Here is a 14,166-nt window from a genome sequence, read left to right on the forward strand (position 1 = left end):
TGGGGACACTGCAGGGGTCCTGAGCCTGATCAAGCTGCTTCCTGGCCTTAGACGCCCCCACCCGGAGGCCAGGAATCTGTCCATCGATTCTGTCCATGAAGCCTGGCCCAGGCCTTCATGCCTTCATAAAGGGAAGAGTTCAGTTGAGAGCAAACTGTCTTGGGCCGGACCCAGATTCCTGTCCCATCTTCTGCTTGTCCAGCTGCATGAAGCCTGGGAATGGCCCCAATTTCCACCCGCCACCAGGGGGCTCTGTGTAGCCTGACCTCCAGCCTTGGCTTTCTTGGCTTCCTGGAAACCCTGGCAAAGGCTGGATGCACCTAACCTGGAATGAAAGGTCCAGGGCCTCTTGCTCATCCAAGCCTCAGATGTGGAGCAGCGAACTATTTACTGATGCAAGCGGGAAACAGGCTATCAATACCCTCTGGAGTGGGGTACAGGACCATCTCTAGAACTCCATAGGTTTCCTTTCCACAGTCCCTTGGTGCATGTACTTGAATGGCAAAGATTTCTCAGGGTCCCTCTTGAGAACAGGATACCCCCCCCCCCACCTTTCCCTCAACCAACCCACTTACTCTGACTGGGCAATTTTAGTTAGGTGAAGGTGACTGTAAGAATTTCTGTGTAAGTGTGAGGAGGGTACTCATACTGTCAGCAGTGTGTGAGGATGTTTACACCCAGCACACACATACTCTTCATGCAAGAACAACTCATTACCCAGGACCTTCAGAAACTAGCCGGGTACTTGTATTAAACTCTATTTACATTGTATTTACACACTGACCAACATATATACATACACCCACATGGTCCAGCCATCTAACCAGACTGTAGATGCTGAGGCATAATTGCTGTGTATCAGGAACTCTCTAAATACTTTTACCTTCACTTAGGGAATCGCTTAAATCAGCTTCTATAACAGACACTCAAAAATGCAAAGAGGGAGAGAAGAGAAAGGAAATGAAAGATGAAGAACGGCTGCCATTGAGCTAAACTTTTGGCACTGGGGAAAATGACCAAACTTAAGAGCCTTGGAGAAATCCCAACGGCTGGAATTAGACAGATTTTTCCTGTGGGCATCCATGGGGAAGTGGGGTATGATTTGGTTCCCTTCTCCTATCTCCTGCAATCCCTGTGTAGACCGAGGAAACCCTCACTGAGTCCTTCATTTTGTCTTCCTTACTTGGTGAGGCTGCTAATCCCTTCCCAGCTTTGGGTGCCTTTTGCCTTTCAGTACTCAGGGGAGGAGACAGGCTGGTCCTTCATTGCTGGCCTCCACCAACTTCTCCGACTCACTGCAGGTGAGCTGCTACCTGCCCACAAGGGCTTGGCCCTGGAGGCTTCCCTCCCCTGCTTTCTCTGTTTGAGACAGCAGCTGGGGGAGTGCTGACAGCCAGCCTCAGAACAGGGAGCCTCTGCCTGATGAAGCGAAGGCTCTGTCCATATTATTTTGTTTTTCAGCAAGCCAGGAATACACACCCACAAATACACACATCACCAATGAGGTATGAATGCCACACACTGTAGTCCCAGTAAGCGCTTTCTAAGTGTTAGTCATATGGTTATTACAATGCTGAAAATATATGCCCACTCTGCAGGCAAATGACAGACACACACACCTCCCACCCTGTCACCAGTATAAAACTGACACTGTACATACACATTTGCAGCAGATACAGACTACACAATTGCCCGAGCTACATTTTTCACACTAGAGAAAGCACAAACAGACACGCACACGGCAGGCTGCTTTCTGTTCTGCAACTCCCCTTAGTCAGCCAGACAGTGGAGCAGCTGGGCACCAAAGGCACCCAGACACCAGGCCTGACTAGCTTCTAGGGCTCCCAGCCCCAGCTGAGCCTCCCTCTCCATCCTGCTCCTGTCGGCTCCTGGCAGGCTCCAGTCCCAGTCTCGGGATGATGCCCCCTGAAAATCCCCATGGCTTAGTCTCCTGCTTTGTAGCCTCCCGCAGGATGCCTGTTGTGGTGGGGGGGCAGGGGTCATTCTGAGCAGGAGCCACTTGGGCTCAACTACATATAACAGGGCTACCACCTTGAGGTTCCTATGGCCTGACCACTGGAGGGCTGAAGTGAGAGGCCTGCAGGCTCATTCCCTTGGTGCCAAATATCTCCTGGCCCACCAGCCGGCCTGGACCTGCCGCCACACTGCTGGCCAGGCCCCAAAATGGACGGGGGCAGTGAGGGACACACAGCTGGGTGCGGGGTCTAGTCCCAGCTGAGCAGCAGCCCGCAAGAATCAGCTGTTCTATCCCATCAGAAGTCGGAAGTCATCTATCCCATCAGAAGACTGAAGGCCGACCACCCCCCTAATCCACCTGGGAGAACCAGACTGCAACCAGGTCAAACGCCTGTGTGCCTGCGCGGAAGCACGGATCTTAATTCGTTATTTGAAGATCTCAGTAAAGGAAGAGAGAGAAAGAAAAAAGACTAAATTTCTGCAGCCACGAAGTATGTTCAATCCTTAGTGAAACCTCCAAATCGACTACCCATATCTCAAGGTAAATGAATTCTGACTATTAAAAATAATAAAGCAGTCACGCCTCACATTTGTACAGGGGTTAGTAGCTTGTAGCGCATTTCCACAACCAGAATTTTATCTATTAATACTGGGAAAAAATTCTTGGCTGTTATAGTTGACTCAAAATCGAAAAGTATGAGAACAATAATAAAAACACAGCCAGCGCATAAACTTAGTACAACTGTATATGAGGTAGAATACAAACTTGAATGGGTACAAAATAAAACAAGTCCTACCTATAGTAACGCTTTGTGAACGAACCGCGGCAGAAAGTCTTTCTGCTGACGTTAAACAGCTGCAACGGGCCAGTGATGACACCGAAAACAAACAATCCCCAGGAAAGCAAAGCAGCAGCGACAGCCACAAACGCCCGCCACCCCGGTTGCTCTCAATCCTTGTTTAGCTCCTTCTGAAAAAGATAAAATTTTGCTGAAAATCTCCCACTTTTAATTAGCTGCTGAACTAACTTAGGCGCGAAGGAAATAAACAAGTCCGTGTTAAAAGGAAGAACAAAAAATTTATTCGGAAATCGACAAGGCAAAAAACAAAACCACAAACAAAACAAAAACACCACAAAGTGCTCTAGTTTTCTCTAGAAAATTTGGTCCCCCAAACGACAAACTACAGGACAACCAGGGCTAAGGTTTTCGGGCTGGGCCGGCTGGGGGCCACAAGACCGCCTAGGTCGGTCGCTGTCGGGTTTCACATTTCTCCTTCCCAAGGTGGGAGAAGCAGGACGTTTGAAAAACAAAAAGCAGGAAGAACGAGCCGTCCCTGCAGCGAGGGCCAGGCAGGCAGTCATCTCCCGGGATCCAGGACTTGCATCGGAAGATCCGGGGATATTTGTTTCTGACTTTTTTTCTTCAGATAGGGAGCGGGTGAAACTTCCCCAATTGGTAGACGAAACCGTCTTTTATTGGATATATTCTCCTACCTCTGAACACAGCTTTTTGAAGGTCCGACAGGAACTCTAACACAAATCTTCCAGAAGAGAAGATGAAGAATACTAAAGCTTTTGATTTTTATGTTTGGATTTAGCAAACTCCAAGGCCACAATACTTCCCCGGTTGCCCGGTGAATGTTTTTTTCCTTAAATTTTTTTTTTGGATACTCTCTTAAAAAGCCCCACCGATCTTTTAAACAAAACGTTAGCCAGCCGCCGGGGCCCAGAGGTGCCCGAAGCGCCCGGACCGACAGCGGAGGACACGCAGCCTCCCTCTGCGCGGGCCCGTGGTGTAAATCAAGCACAGGCCTCGGAGCGGGCTGCCCCGGCTCCCGCTGGTTCCCAACCCCCGCAACGCCTAGTGGGCCCCGCGGCAAGCAGCTTCTGAACACCTTCAAGAGGGTTCGCGGAGCAAACACACACATTGGTCCGTCTCTTTCTCCCGCAGCGCGGGTTCCGCCGCCAATCCGGTCCGGCGCATGTAGCTAAAGACTGCACGGCGGTCGGGCGGAGAACGCCGAGCGCTAGCGCACCGACCTGTGAGAGAAGGCCGAGGTCTGCACCGCCGACGCCGGGTCGCACCTCGGCCCCGGGCGCTTTCCGCGGTCAATTTGGGCAGGAGACTCGGGGGCTCCGGAAAGAGAAGAGCCCAGCAGAAAGCGCGCAGAGAGGCGGCTTCAGGCCGGGGGAGTGCAAGGCCATAGAGGTCACGGAGGTGAGCACGGAAGGATAAGCAGAGGGACAAAGAGGGGCGAGAGGAGCTGAGGAGAGCGAAAAAGCACAGAGGGACCCTGGGCGCTGGCTCCAGAGGCGGCCCCAGAGGGTGCGAGGTCCGGCTGGCGGCTGCGGCTGCGACCAGGGCCGGCGCCGCGCGTTCCTGCATCCTCGCATCCGTCCGCACTGGCGTGCGGTGGGCTCTCAGAGATCTAGGCGCGAATGCAGGGCGCCGGTCTTGCTGTCGTGGTCCCAGTAAGAGCAATGCATCATGGCGAGCTCGGGCTGCCGGGCGCAAGCGAACTGCAGGCCGGGCGCACTGCTGGGCGCGGGCGCCGGGGGCGCGGCGGTGGCTGGGCTGGCGGGGCTGAGCTGGCCCGGGGGCGGCGCGGCGGCCCCGTGGTGTGGTGGGGCCGGCGGCGGTGCGGCGGCCGCGTGCAGATGGTGTGCGTGCGGATGCGGGTGGGGGTGCGGCGGAGGCGGGGGCGCGGCCGGCGGGCCTCCCAGGCCGTTGTACGAGTTCACTACGCCGGGGGGCAGCGCCATGCTCTGCACGCGTGTGTACGGCCCGTACGAGGCGGCCGGGCCCGCCAGCCCCTTGACCACAGCGGCCGCGCCAGGGCTACCCGGGCCTGCGGCCGCAGCCGCAGCCGCCGCCGCCGCTGCGGCCGCCGCCATCTGGCAGGAGGCATAGGGCATGGGTGAGGGAGGCTGCGGCAGCGGCCACGAGTTGTTGAGGAAGCCGGATTGCAGGTACTTGGGGGGAGCCAGGTAGCCGTAGCCGTCGGCCCCGGCGCCCGCCACGCCGCAGCCTCCCGCGGCCCCTCCGGCCCCGAAGAGCCCCTTGCCCGGCTGGAAGTGCGCGGGCGGCGGCCGGAAGGGCCGCTTCATGCGGCGGCGGCGCCGGTAGTTGCCCTTCTCGAACATGTCTTCGCAGGCCGGGTCCAGCGTCCAGTAGTTGCCCTTGCGCTCGCCGCCGCCCTCGCGCGGCACCTTGATGAAGCACTCGTTGAGGCTGAGGTTGTGGCGGATGCTATTTTGCCAGCCCTTCTTGTTCTTCTCGTAGAACGGGAACTTGGCGATGATGTACTGGTAGATGCCCGACAGTGTGAGCCTCTTCTCGGCGCTCTCGCGGATTGCCATGGCGATGAGCGCCACGTACGAGTACGGGGGCTTCTGCGCCGGGTCTGGCTTCTCTGGGACTGTCCCGCCGCCACCCCCGCCGCCCTTGCCTGGGCTCGGTGGCGGCGCTTCTGACTCCTTGACTGCGCGGCCGGTCTCCGGGGCCAGCAGGGCCCCCGCGGCGTCCTCGGGCTCAGGGTAGCTGGCCATCATGACAAAGCCGGCGCGCCGCGGCCGGGCCGCCTCTGTTCTCCGCTCCAGGCGCTGGCGCGGCAAAGAGTTGGGGCGCACGAGTCCGCTTGCGGCCGAGTCTCAAACTTCTGGAGACTGCGGATGCCGCCCGCGCTCGCTCGCTGGAGGCCTCTCGCTGCTCTCCCTTCTCCTTCCCCTTTCCCTAGGGAGCGGCTGGCGGGAGTGGAGCTCAGCCTCTGGCCATGGGGAGTCCGCCCAACAGAGAGGGGCTCCGGCCTCGCCGCCCCTCCCCGCCCAGGCCAGTCCCCGCCTCGGTGGGTTTTCTTTTCTGCGCTCTTCCCCTCCCCCCGCCCCCCGGTTTCCCGAAGCACGACCCGCGTCTCTGGCGGAGCAGCCTCCTGGAGTCCTTAGTGCGCCAGGAGCCTCGCTCTGTTCTGATTCGTATGGGCTCCACCAAGTTCCGCTTGCGTCAGGCGCCTTCGCCCCTATAGCGGGGCGGCCAGCCGCGCACGGGCGAGTTCATCTCCAAGTCACTTTTTGTAAACGCCCCGCACAGCCTGGACCGGCCTGCCCCCGCCCGGCGAGCCTCGGGGGCCCAGCCGACTGCCTGGCTCAAGCTCTCACGAGCCCTTGAGATCTGTCGGTGCTCGCTCTGCGGACTGGACCGGGAGATGACGATGACCCCGGGGGCTTCTGCCCGCATACTACCAGAGCCCAGGAAGCTCGGGCCCCAGCGAGGAGAGGCGCTCCAAGCCTCCTCGCGACTTTCAGGTGAAAGAAAACGACTCTTTTGCTTTGCTGTTTGCTGCTGTCTTGAGGCTGAACTTCTAGCTCGGGGCTGGGGAGGGGCGAGACACCGAGGGGGCCGGACGCGGTAGGATGGGAGAGCTGCGCTGAGGATTTGGGAAAGTCAGCCCAGAAACGCATGTGACTGTACGAAGAAACCTCGGCCTGCCCTGTCCCTCGCGCTCTCAGAGTGACGGGGCTGGAATAGGGCTGGGGAGAGGATCTCGGAATAGTCGCCTAGGGGCGCCGTCTGAATCGCCTCTGCCTCTTCCTGCGTTGCCAGTGGATCTAGGAACCAGGCTTCTCCTTGGAATCCGCGTACTACTCCTATGGGGTTGGGGTGAAGGCTGGATGTGTGCTTTAACAACACCAAGTGGATGCCCCTCAGCTATTGCGCTAACGCAGGCGGGGATGTGGCCCGGGACTTTGAGGGACTGTGTATGTGTGTGCACAGGGGTCACATGTGGAAGTCATGGAGAGGAGCTGTCCTTGAGATGGGTGAGATACCAGGTGCATGTGTGCTGCTTAAAAACACAGGTATGCACATGTACAAGGTGTGAGGTTGGTATTTACAAGGTAAAACACACCTACACTGATAGATAGGTAGTATGTGCACCAAGTATTAAAGTAGCTGGTGGATATAGCATCTTCTCTCTCTTTTTCTTCTTTCTTCTTCCTTCCACCCTTTCTTTCTTTCACAATTCGTCAATGCCTCTTTCCCTCCTAGTGTATGTATTTTGTCACCGGCTGGGAAGAAAAACATCAGACTGAGGAAGGTACTTGTTCAAATCTCTCTCCTGATGAGACGTTTGTTCTGATCTCTCTCCAGAGGATCAGGAGTTAGTTGTCACCTACCTTAGGTAGAATTCTGATTGGAATCCAGTTATGTCAGCATGTACAGAGATTGTTTCAGGGAAAATCAGATGTGCCTTTTAACAGTGTGCTCCTTAATAGCGCCTTTTAACTTGACCTTAACAAAAAGTCTGCAGTCATAAAGTATGAGAGAGATGGCCAGTGTTTTGAATCCTCAAGCTCCAAACTCCTTGGTGCTGAGGAGGGGGGCAAGACTGCCTTATGGAGAAAGGCAGACTGAATGGATGTCATGTAGGTGTGTGTTAGTGATTGGCATGTCTGGAGTGGCTGGCTCAATGCCTGTCCCTGCCTCTTCCTCCCAGGCTGCTTAGTCTCCGAGGGTTCTCCGGAAGCCCAAGGAGCCTTCAGTGGCCTGTGCTCCAGCATCCACAGGCCACCTTTAAGTGTTGTCTGCTGCTCACTCAGGCCTCTGATCTGCATTCTGAGATGAAAGGGAGGGAGGACAAGGATGGTAAGGCTCTTTGGAATTCAGCATCTTGAAGATGACACCAAAGAGGACAGCAGGGCAGCCCTTGCCTGGTAACAAGAGTGAGAGGGAGCAAGGCTATCCCCAAAGTAGTTAGTTTTTTTTTTTTTTTAAATAGGCATTCTCCCACTGCACCCAACAGACATGGGGGAAGCAGCAGTTCTGTAGAATACCTGCTGCTGCTTTCTGAGCTGGAGTGCAGATGTTTTTCTTCTTCCTTACCCCCATCCGTGCCCAGGCCCTGGGTGGGAGTGGTGAGTCAGGTTTGGGGCTGCTGCAGATTGGCCTCAGTGCCTATCCTCCCCCAAGCCAGGGCCTGGGCAGGGGGAAAAACAGCTGGGTCTGGCCCCATCCTGGTGGGGGCTGCTCTCTTCTTTTCTCTCCTTTTTTTTTTTTTCTGACCACCCAGGCTGGCTCTCTGCCTCTCTCTCTCTTTCTTCTCCTCGCAGGCATTTCCGCTGCTCAGCCCTGCAGCAGCCAGGTGTAACAGCATTGTTGTGTGTGTCATCACTTCCCTGAATTCCACACTCGGCTCTCTTTTCAGCCTTTAAGGAGCCTGTGTGTGTGTGTGTGTGTGTGTGTGTGTGTGTGTGTGTGTGTAGGGGTTGGGGCAAAGGAAGGAGTTCCTCTAAAGGATTTTTGGAGTAGAAAGGAGTTCTGTTTCGAAAATATTGATTTCTGACTGTCCCTTAGAGGAACAGAACCCCCAGCCACGGTGAAGAAGAGGATGCCTGATGCGTGTGCCCTGGGAAGGGCTGGAATCAGTCTCCCCAAGATGTGCCTTCACATGGCTGTCGGGCATTCGAAGGCTCAGAAAACAGGCCAGAAAATGCGGACGGGAAGCCTGGCAGGATGATTACTTTCAGGTCCGCTCCAGGTCTCTGCGGAAAAGCCAGGGGCTCCGGGCTGAAGGTAGAGAAGCCTAGGGAGAGAGTAGAATCCTCTCCATGCCCGCCCAGCCAGAGGTCGGTGGAGCGGGCGTTCCAGGAAGCGGTGCGGCGCGCCTTGATTTACTTCTCAACCGTCGGAGGCAGGTTGGTTGCTGGCAAGGTCGGGATCCTCTCTGAACAGGGCATATTTTGCCTAGGTTTTGTGGATGCCAGGGCCAGTTCCTTTTCTCCCCGCGGCATTGGCGCAACGCAGGTCTCCAGCTTAGTAACCTTCGGGCAGCGCTCACCTCCAAAGGCCAGGGTGGTGGGCTGGGCAGAGCTCACTGCCTCTTTGCCCCAGTTTTTCAGGGTCCGGCAGCTGCAATTCAAGAGCCACCGGCGCCTCCTGACCATGGTCTCACCGGAGCGCCGCTTGCGGATACGGTTCCAGGGACCCGCCGACTAAGCGCAGCCTCAGCTCCTGCGCCTCCCTGCAGCATGGCCCTGCGCCTCGGAGGCTCCGACAGCCCGTGCGAGCGATCTACTCGGCGCTGCTGGAGATGCTTTTCTCTCCAGGGCCGGGAATTCTGCAACAGCGGCAGAAGCGGCAGCGCCTTGGGATCCCGGCGGCCCAGCCCTACTAGGGGAGCATTGCGGCTGCTCCGAGGCAGGCAGCGCTTCCCTAGAATCGCTCAGCTTGCTCCACGCCGCCGCTGGCTGCCTGCACCAGGTTCCCCGGTCCCCTTTCCTAGTGGGACCCCGAAACACCCGCCGACTTCCCACTCCTGAGCGGAAGAGAAGAATAGAGCCTGCGGCAACCCTCTCCTTGCAGGGATGGCCTCTGCGGTGCTTGGACAGCAAAGGAAAGCTTCATTGTGCCTATTATTACATCCCCATACACTTCACGCCTCAACAACTGTCAGCACTCACTCACTTCCGGCCCCTCACACGGCCCTTTGCACCCACACCTCAGGGACTCGGTGTCCCTCCACTCAGGTCGTGTTACTCCACCCACTTCTGCCTCCCTCCCTCTCAGTCAACTCCAAATCCCCTCTAGTTTTCCTCTCCCTGCCCCCTCAAAACTTCTCTCCCAGTCACCAGCTACACATACGAATTCAGATCCTGCACATGTTGGTGGAAAACATGTCAAGCCAATGCCCAGATCCTCAGCCTTTTCACACACTGCTCACCGTCCCATCTCATGACGCAGAAGGACCTCTGGGCTCCATGTTTACAAGCCTGACTCCCAGAAGCTGTTGATTCTCTGATGTCCTTGGGCTATGGTTGGGGTGACTGGGCTGCCACCTAGATGTTTCCATGATGGGATTGTCGCACAGACTGCAGAGAAGCTCAGGTACACAGCGCATTCCAGATGCACTGTAACATGCACAGGCCACTCACACAGGCTTCATCTCTGTCTGGCAGCTCTGCTGAGCTTGCTGCTCAGACCTGCAGGCTGCAGCAGCACACACCCACACAGCACCAAGTCTGAAGCCACTGGGTATTAGTCTGAGAGAGTAGGGGAGTGGAGAGAGGAAGATTGAGAAAGAGGAAAGAGAATCGACTTCCTCCTCTGGGGAAGAACTTATACATGAGAGCTGTTTTCTGTTGGTAAGTGTCTCATTGAGCTCCCCTCTTTCTCCCCCAGAAGGGCTGAGAGGCAGCAGAGCAGAGCTCTGGGCTCCTTCTTACCTTGCTGATGTTGGGCTATGAGTCCACTAGCATCATTTTGTCCCCAGGAGTATGTACCCCACCTTTGATCAGGCAGAATGCAGGGCAGTTGTAGGCCTTTCTCATGGTGGAGGCTAACTTGGAGAAAGGCAGAGGGGCTGGGTCCTGGGCCATATGAGGCCCTCCTCCCTCCAAAGACCCCAGGGATGCTCTCAGAGGCAGATTCTAGGGTGGCGGGAGCTGCTGACAAGCTTCCTCTGATATCCCTCATGACATTCATGGCCCAAAGCCATTTTGTTCAGCTTTGAACAGTGAGTGCCTTGCCAGAAGGCCCCAGACTTGCTTGGGAACATGATGTGCTCTTAAAAGTTGCTTTGTTGCCTTTCTCCACAGCCAGACTGTAAGCCTTGATGGGCAGAGATTCTGCCCTCCACTTCTCACTCAGTGCTTCCCACCAGGATGGGCTTAATGCCTTCTAATAGAATTAGAAAATGGCTCTGCTCGACAGAATTGGGAAATGCCACTTTCCTTATAATGAAGTTAGAATTTCCAAGAAAGGGATTGTAGCCAAGGAAGAGTGGTTTGACCATTGAAAGGCAGCTCAGGATCTGAGAGTTCTCTGCCATTTGGGGCTACTTGCTCATTATAGCTGCATGACCGTGGTGTTGGTTAGGCAAGGACATGATCAGAGACTAGGGAGGCGTCCTTGTCCTTGCCTAACCATGGCAAGGACAAGGACACCTCCCTAGTCTCTGATCATGGTGAGGACCTGTCTGAAACATTCAAACTAGACTTTACTGGAAACAGAGAGGTCTCTGTGTTCAGGGCAGCTGGCTCGCAAGGTAAGGGCTGCAGTCTCCACCCCCATGCTAACCTATGAGGGGATGCCAGAGAGAGCCCTCCCCACCTTGGTCCCCATTCCTTGCTCAGTTTTCTCCCACAAAGCTTAAAGAGGATAGGCAACTGCCATGCAGGGAGGCAGTTTTAGATACCTAGCTGGTACAAAGTCCAGAGGAAGGGAGGGAGAAGGACTGAATTTTGTATTACTGTTCTACCTTAGGGGATTTTCCTCATGCCAAGATAGGTTGTGTGTGTGTGTGTATGCGTGTGTGTGTGTGTATGCAGTATAACTTTATTAAACACATTTTTTTTTTTGAGACAGGGTCTCACTCTGTTGCCCAAGCTGGAGTGTAGTGGTAGAATCTTGGCTTACTGCAACCTTCACCTCCCAGGCTCAAGTGATCCTCCCACTTCAGCTTCCCAAGTAGCTGGAACTACAAGTGTGAGCCACCACACTCAGCTAATTTTTTTTTTTTTTTTTGGTATTTTTGGTAGAAACAGCGTTTTGCCATGTGGGCCAGACTGGTCTTGAATTCCTGAGCTCAGGGTGATCTGCGTGCTTCAACCTCCCAAAGTATTGGGATTACGGGCATGAGCCACCATGCCTGGTCAATTTTTTAGTTTTTATTTCAATAGTTTTGGGGAACAGGTGGTTTTCGGTTATAGGGATAAGTTCTTTAGTGGTAATTTCTGACATTTTGGTGCACTTGTCACCTGAGCATTCTACATGGTACCCAGTATGTAATCTTTTATCCTTCACCTCCCTCCTTCCCTTCCCACTGAGTCCCCATTATATCATTCTTTTTTTTTTTTCTTTTTGAGACAGAGTCTTGTTCTGTTGCCCAGGCTGGAGTGCAGTGGCATGACCTTGGCGCACTGCAGCCTCCAGCGTTCAGGTGATTCTCCTGCCTCAGCCTCCTGAGACACGGTCTACAGAAATGCACCACCATGCCCAGCCAATTTTTTTTTTGAGACAGAATCTTTTTCTTGATGCCCAGGCATCAAGATTCAGGGCAGTTGGCTTACAAGGTAAGGGCTTCTATCCCTATGATCTCGGCTCACTGTAACTTCCACCTCCCGGATTCAAGAGATTGTCCTCGCTCAGCCTCCTGAGTAGCTGGGATTACAGGTGGATACCACCAAGCCCGGCTAATTTTGGTATTTTTAGTAGAGACAGGGTTTTATCATGTTGGCAGGGCTGCTCTCAAACTCCTGACCTCAAGTGATCTGCCTGCCTTGACCTCCCAAAGTGCTGGGAATACAGGTGTGAGCCACCATGCCCAGCATGCCAAGTCAATTTTTGTATTTTTAGTAGAGATGGGGTTTCACTATGTTGACGAGGCTGGTCTTGAACTCCTGACCTCAAGTGATCTGCCCGTCTTGGCCTCTCAAAGTGTTAGGATTCCAGGCTTGAGCCACTGCACCCGATCCATTATATCATTCTTATGCCTTTGTGTCTTCATAGCTTAGCTCCCACTTATAAGTGAGAATATAGGGTATTTGGTTTTCCATACCTGAATTACTTCACTTAGAATAATGGTCTCCAACTCCATCTAGGTTGCTGTGAATGCCATTATTTTATTCCTTTTTATGGCTGAGTAGTATTCCATGGTGTATATATATTGCATTTTCTTTATCCACTCATTGGTTGGTGGGCATTTAGGCTGGTTCCATATTTTTGTATGCAGTATAACTTACAGATGGTAAACAATATACAGCTTGATGTATTTTGCAATATAATGCAGTTTGTAACCTCCAGCTGGATCAAGATATGAAACATTTCCAGCACCTCATAAGGTTCCTTCATACGTCTTTCCAATCAACACTGCTTCAAAAGGAAATCCATATTTGGATTTCTATCACCGTAAATTACCTTTGCCTGCCTTGAGCCTCATGTAAATGGAATGTCTTAGCATGTATGCCTTTATGTGTAGATTTTTCTGCACAACATCTTCTTAATACTCACTGGTCTTGTTGCATGTGTCAGACATTCATTTCTTTTTATTGCTGTGTAATATTCTAGTATTTGCTTATCCACCCATGTGTTGAGGGACATTTGTTTCCAGTTTTCAGATATCATAAATAAAGCTGCTGTCCACAATGTTGTATATGTCTTTTTGTGAAGGGCATTTTACTATTCTTGAGTGAATTGTAGGAGTAGGCATATATTTAGTTTCAATAGATACTGCCAAACAGTTTTCAAAGGGATAAAACCAAATACAGTGATATACAGATAGACAGACATACTTTAACAAGGCCTTTTCCTTATAGATATCATTCTCTAAAACCACTATTTACCTGCACTTATTATTACTGTTATTATAAAGGGAAAAAACAGATTTTTCTTTTGTTTGTTTTTTTTGTTGTACAAGCTCTCATGCTGTCACCCGGGCTGGAGTGCAATGGCATGATCATGGCTCACTGCAGCTTCGACCTCCTGGGCTCAAGCAACCCTCCTGCCTCAGCCTCCTGAGTAACTGGGAGGATGCTCACTGCTACACCCAGCTAATTTATGTATTTTTCTTAGAGATGGGGTTTCGCTGTGTTGCCCAGGCTGGTCTCAAACTCCTGGACTCAGATAGTCCTCTCATCTCAGCCTCCCAAAATGCTGGGATTATAGGCGTGCCACTACACCTGGCCAAAAATATAGCTATCCTTTATTAAGCACTTATTTTGTGCCAGAAACATTACATGCATTATCTCATTTCATTTTTATGAAAAACCTAAGGGATTAATACTGTTCCCATTTTACACTTGAACCTGAGGCTCAGAGAGGGTGAGTAACTTGCCAAAGGCCCCCAGCTGATAAGTGACCACTTGACTGTGGGCTCTGAATTTCACTTCCGTACATATGCTTCTGTTTGTTCCTGCTAGGTCAGGAAGTTTTTCCTTCCATCTGACCAAATCTAGCTGCAGGTTAAGAGACTCATTTCCTATCCACCTGTGGTCCTCTCTGCATACCTTCTTAGGCCTAGACTCGAGATCTGTGTACACACACATATGCACACGGTTTCTCTCCCACAGCCATGCACACTCACTGTGAAGAAGAAGGGGATGGGGCCAATTTGGTGAAGATTTAAGAGCTTGCCAAGTCCTGGGCTCAGCAACCTAATGGGGTCCCTCTCAGAGAATTTGCAGAAGATTGGACTAAG

At 53.2% G+C, this 14,166-nt stretch overlaps 2 protein-coding genes across 2 annotated transcripts; one reads left to right on the forward strand and one right to left on the reverse strand.

Moving 5' to 3' along the window:
• Positions 1-3,035: 3,035 nt before the first annotated feature.
• On the reverse strand, positions 3,036-5,945 carry FOXL2 (forkhead box L2). Its single transcript, XM_021666626.2, has one exon. It carries the CDS (start codon positions 5,528-5,530, stop codon positions 4,400-4,402), a length of 1,131 nt encoding a protein of 376 aa, XP_021522301.2. The 5' UTR covers positions 5,531-5,945; the 3' UTR covers positions 3,036-4,399.
• A 169-nt stretch (positions 5,946-6,114) lies between these two features.
• FOXL2NB (FOXL2 neighbor) lies at positions 6,115-13,120 on the forward strand. Its single transcript, XM_064378742.1, is given in 4 exon segments — positions 6,115-6,280; positions 8,336-8,455; positions 9,080-9,106; positions 9,109-13,120. Coding segments are annotated over 4 exon segments (699 nt in total). The 5' UTR covers positions 6,115-6,180; the 3' UTR covers positions 9,561-13,120.
• Positions 13,121-14,166: the final 1,046 nt, after the last annotated feature.

Source organism: Aotus nancymaae, unplaced genomic scaffold (assembly GCF_030222135.1).
Source record: "Aotus nancymaae isolate 86718 unplaced genomic scaffold, 86718_ANA_hifiasm-v0.15.2.pri h1tg000019l, whole genome shotgun sequence".
Taxonomy (NCBI): domain Eukaryota; kingdom Metazoa; phylum Chordata; class Mammalia; order Primates; family Aotidae; genus Aotus; species Aotus nancymaae.

What these genes read in the sequence shown, in the direction of transcription:
- FOXL2 (XM_021666626.2), bottom strand. Translation starts at nt 5,530, where the DNA reads ATGATGGCCAGCTACCCTGAGCCCGAGGACGCCGCGGGGGCCCTGCTG.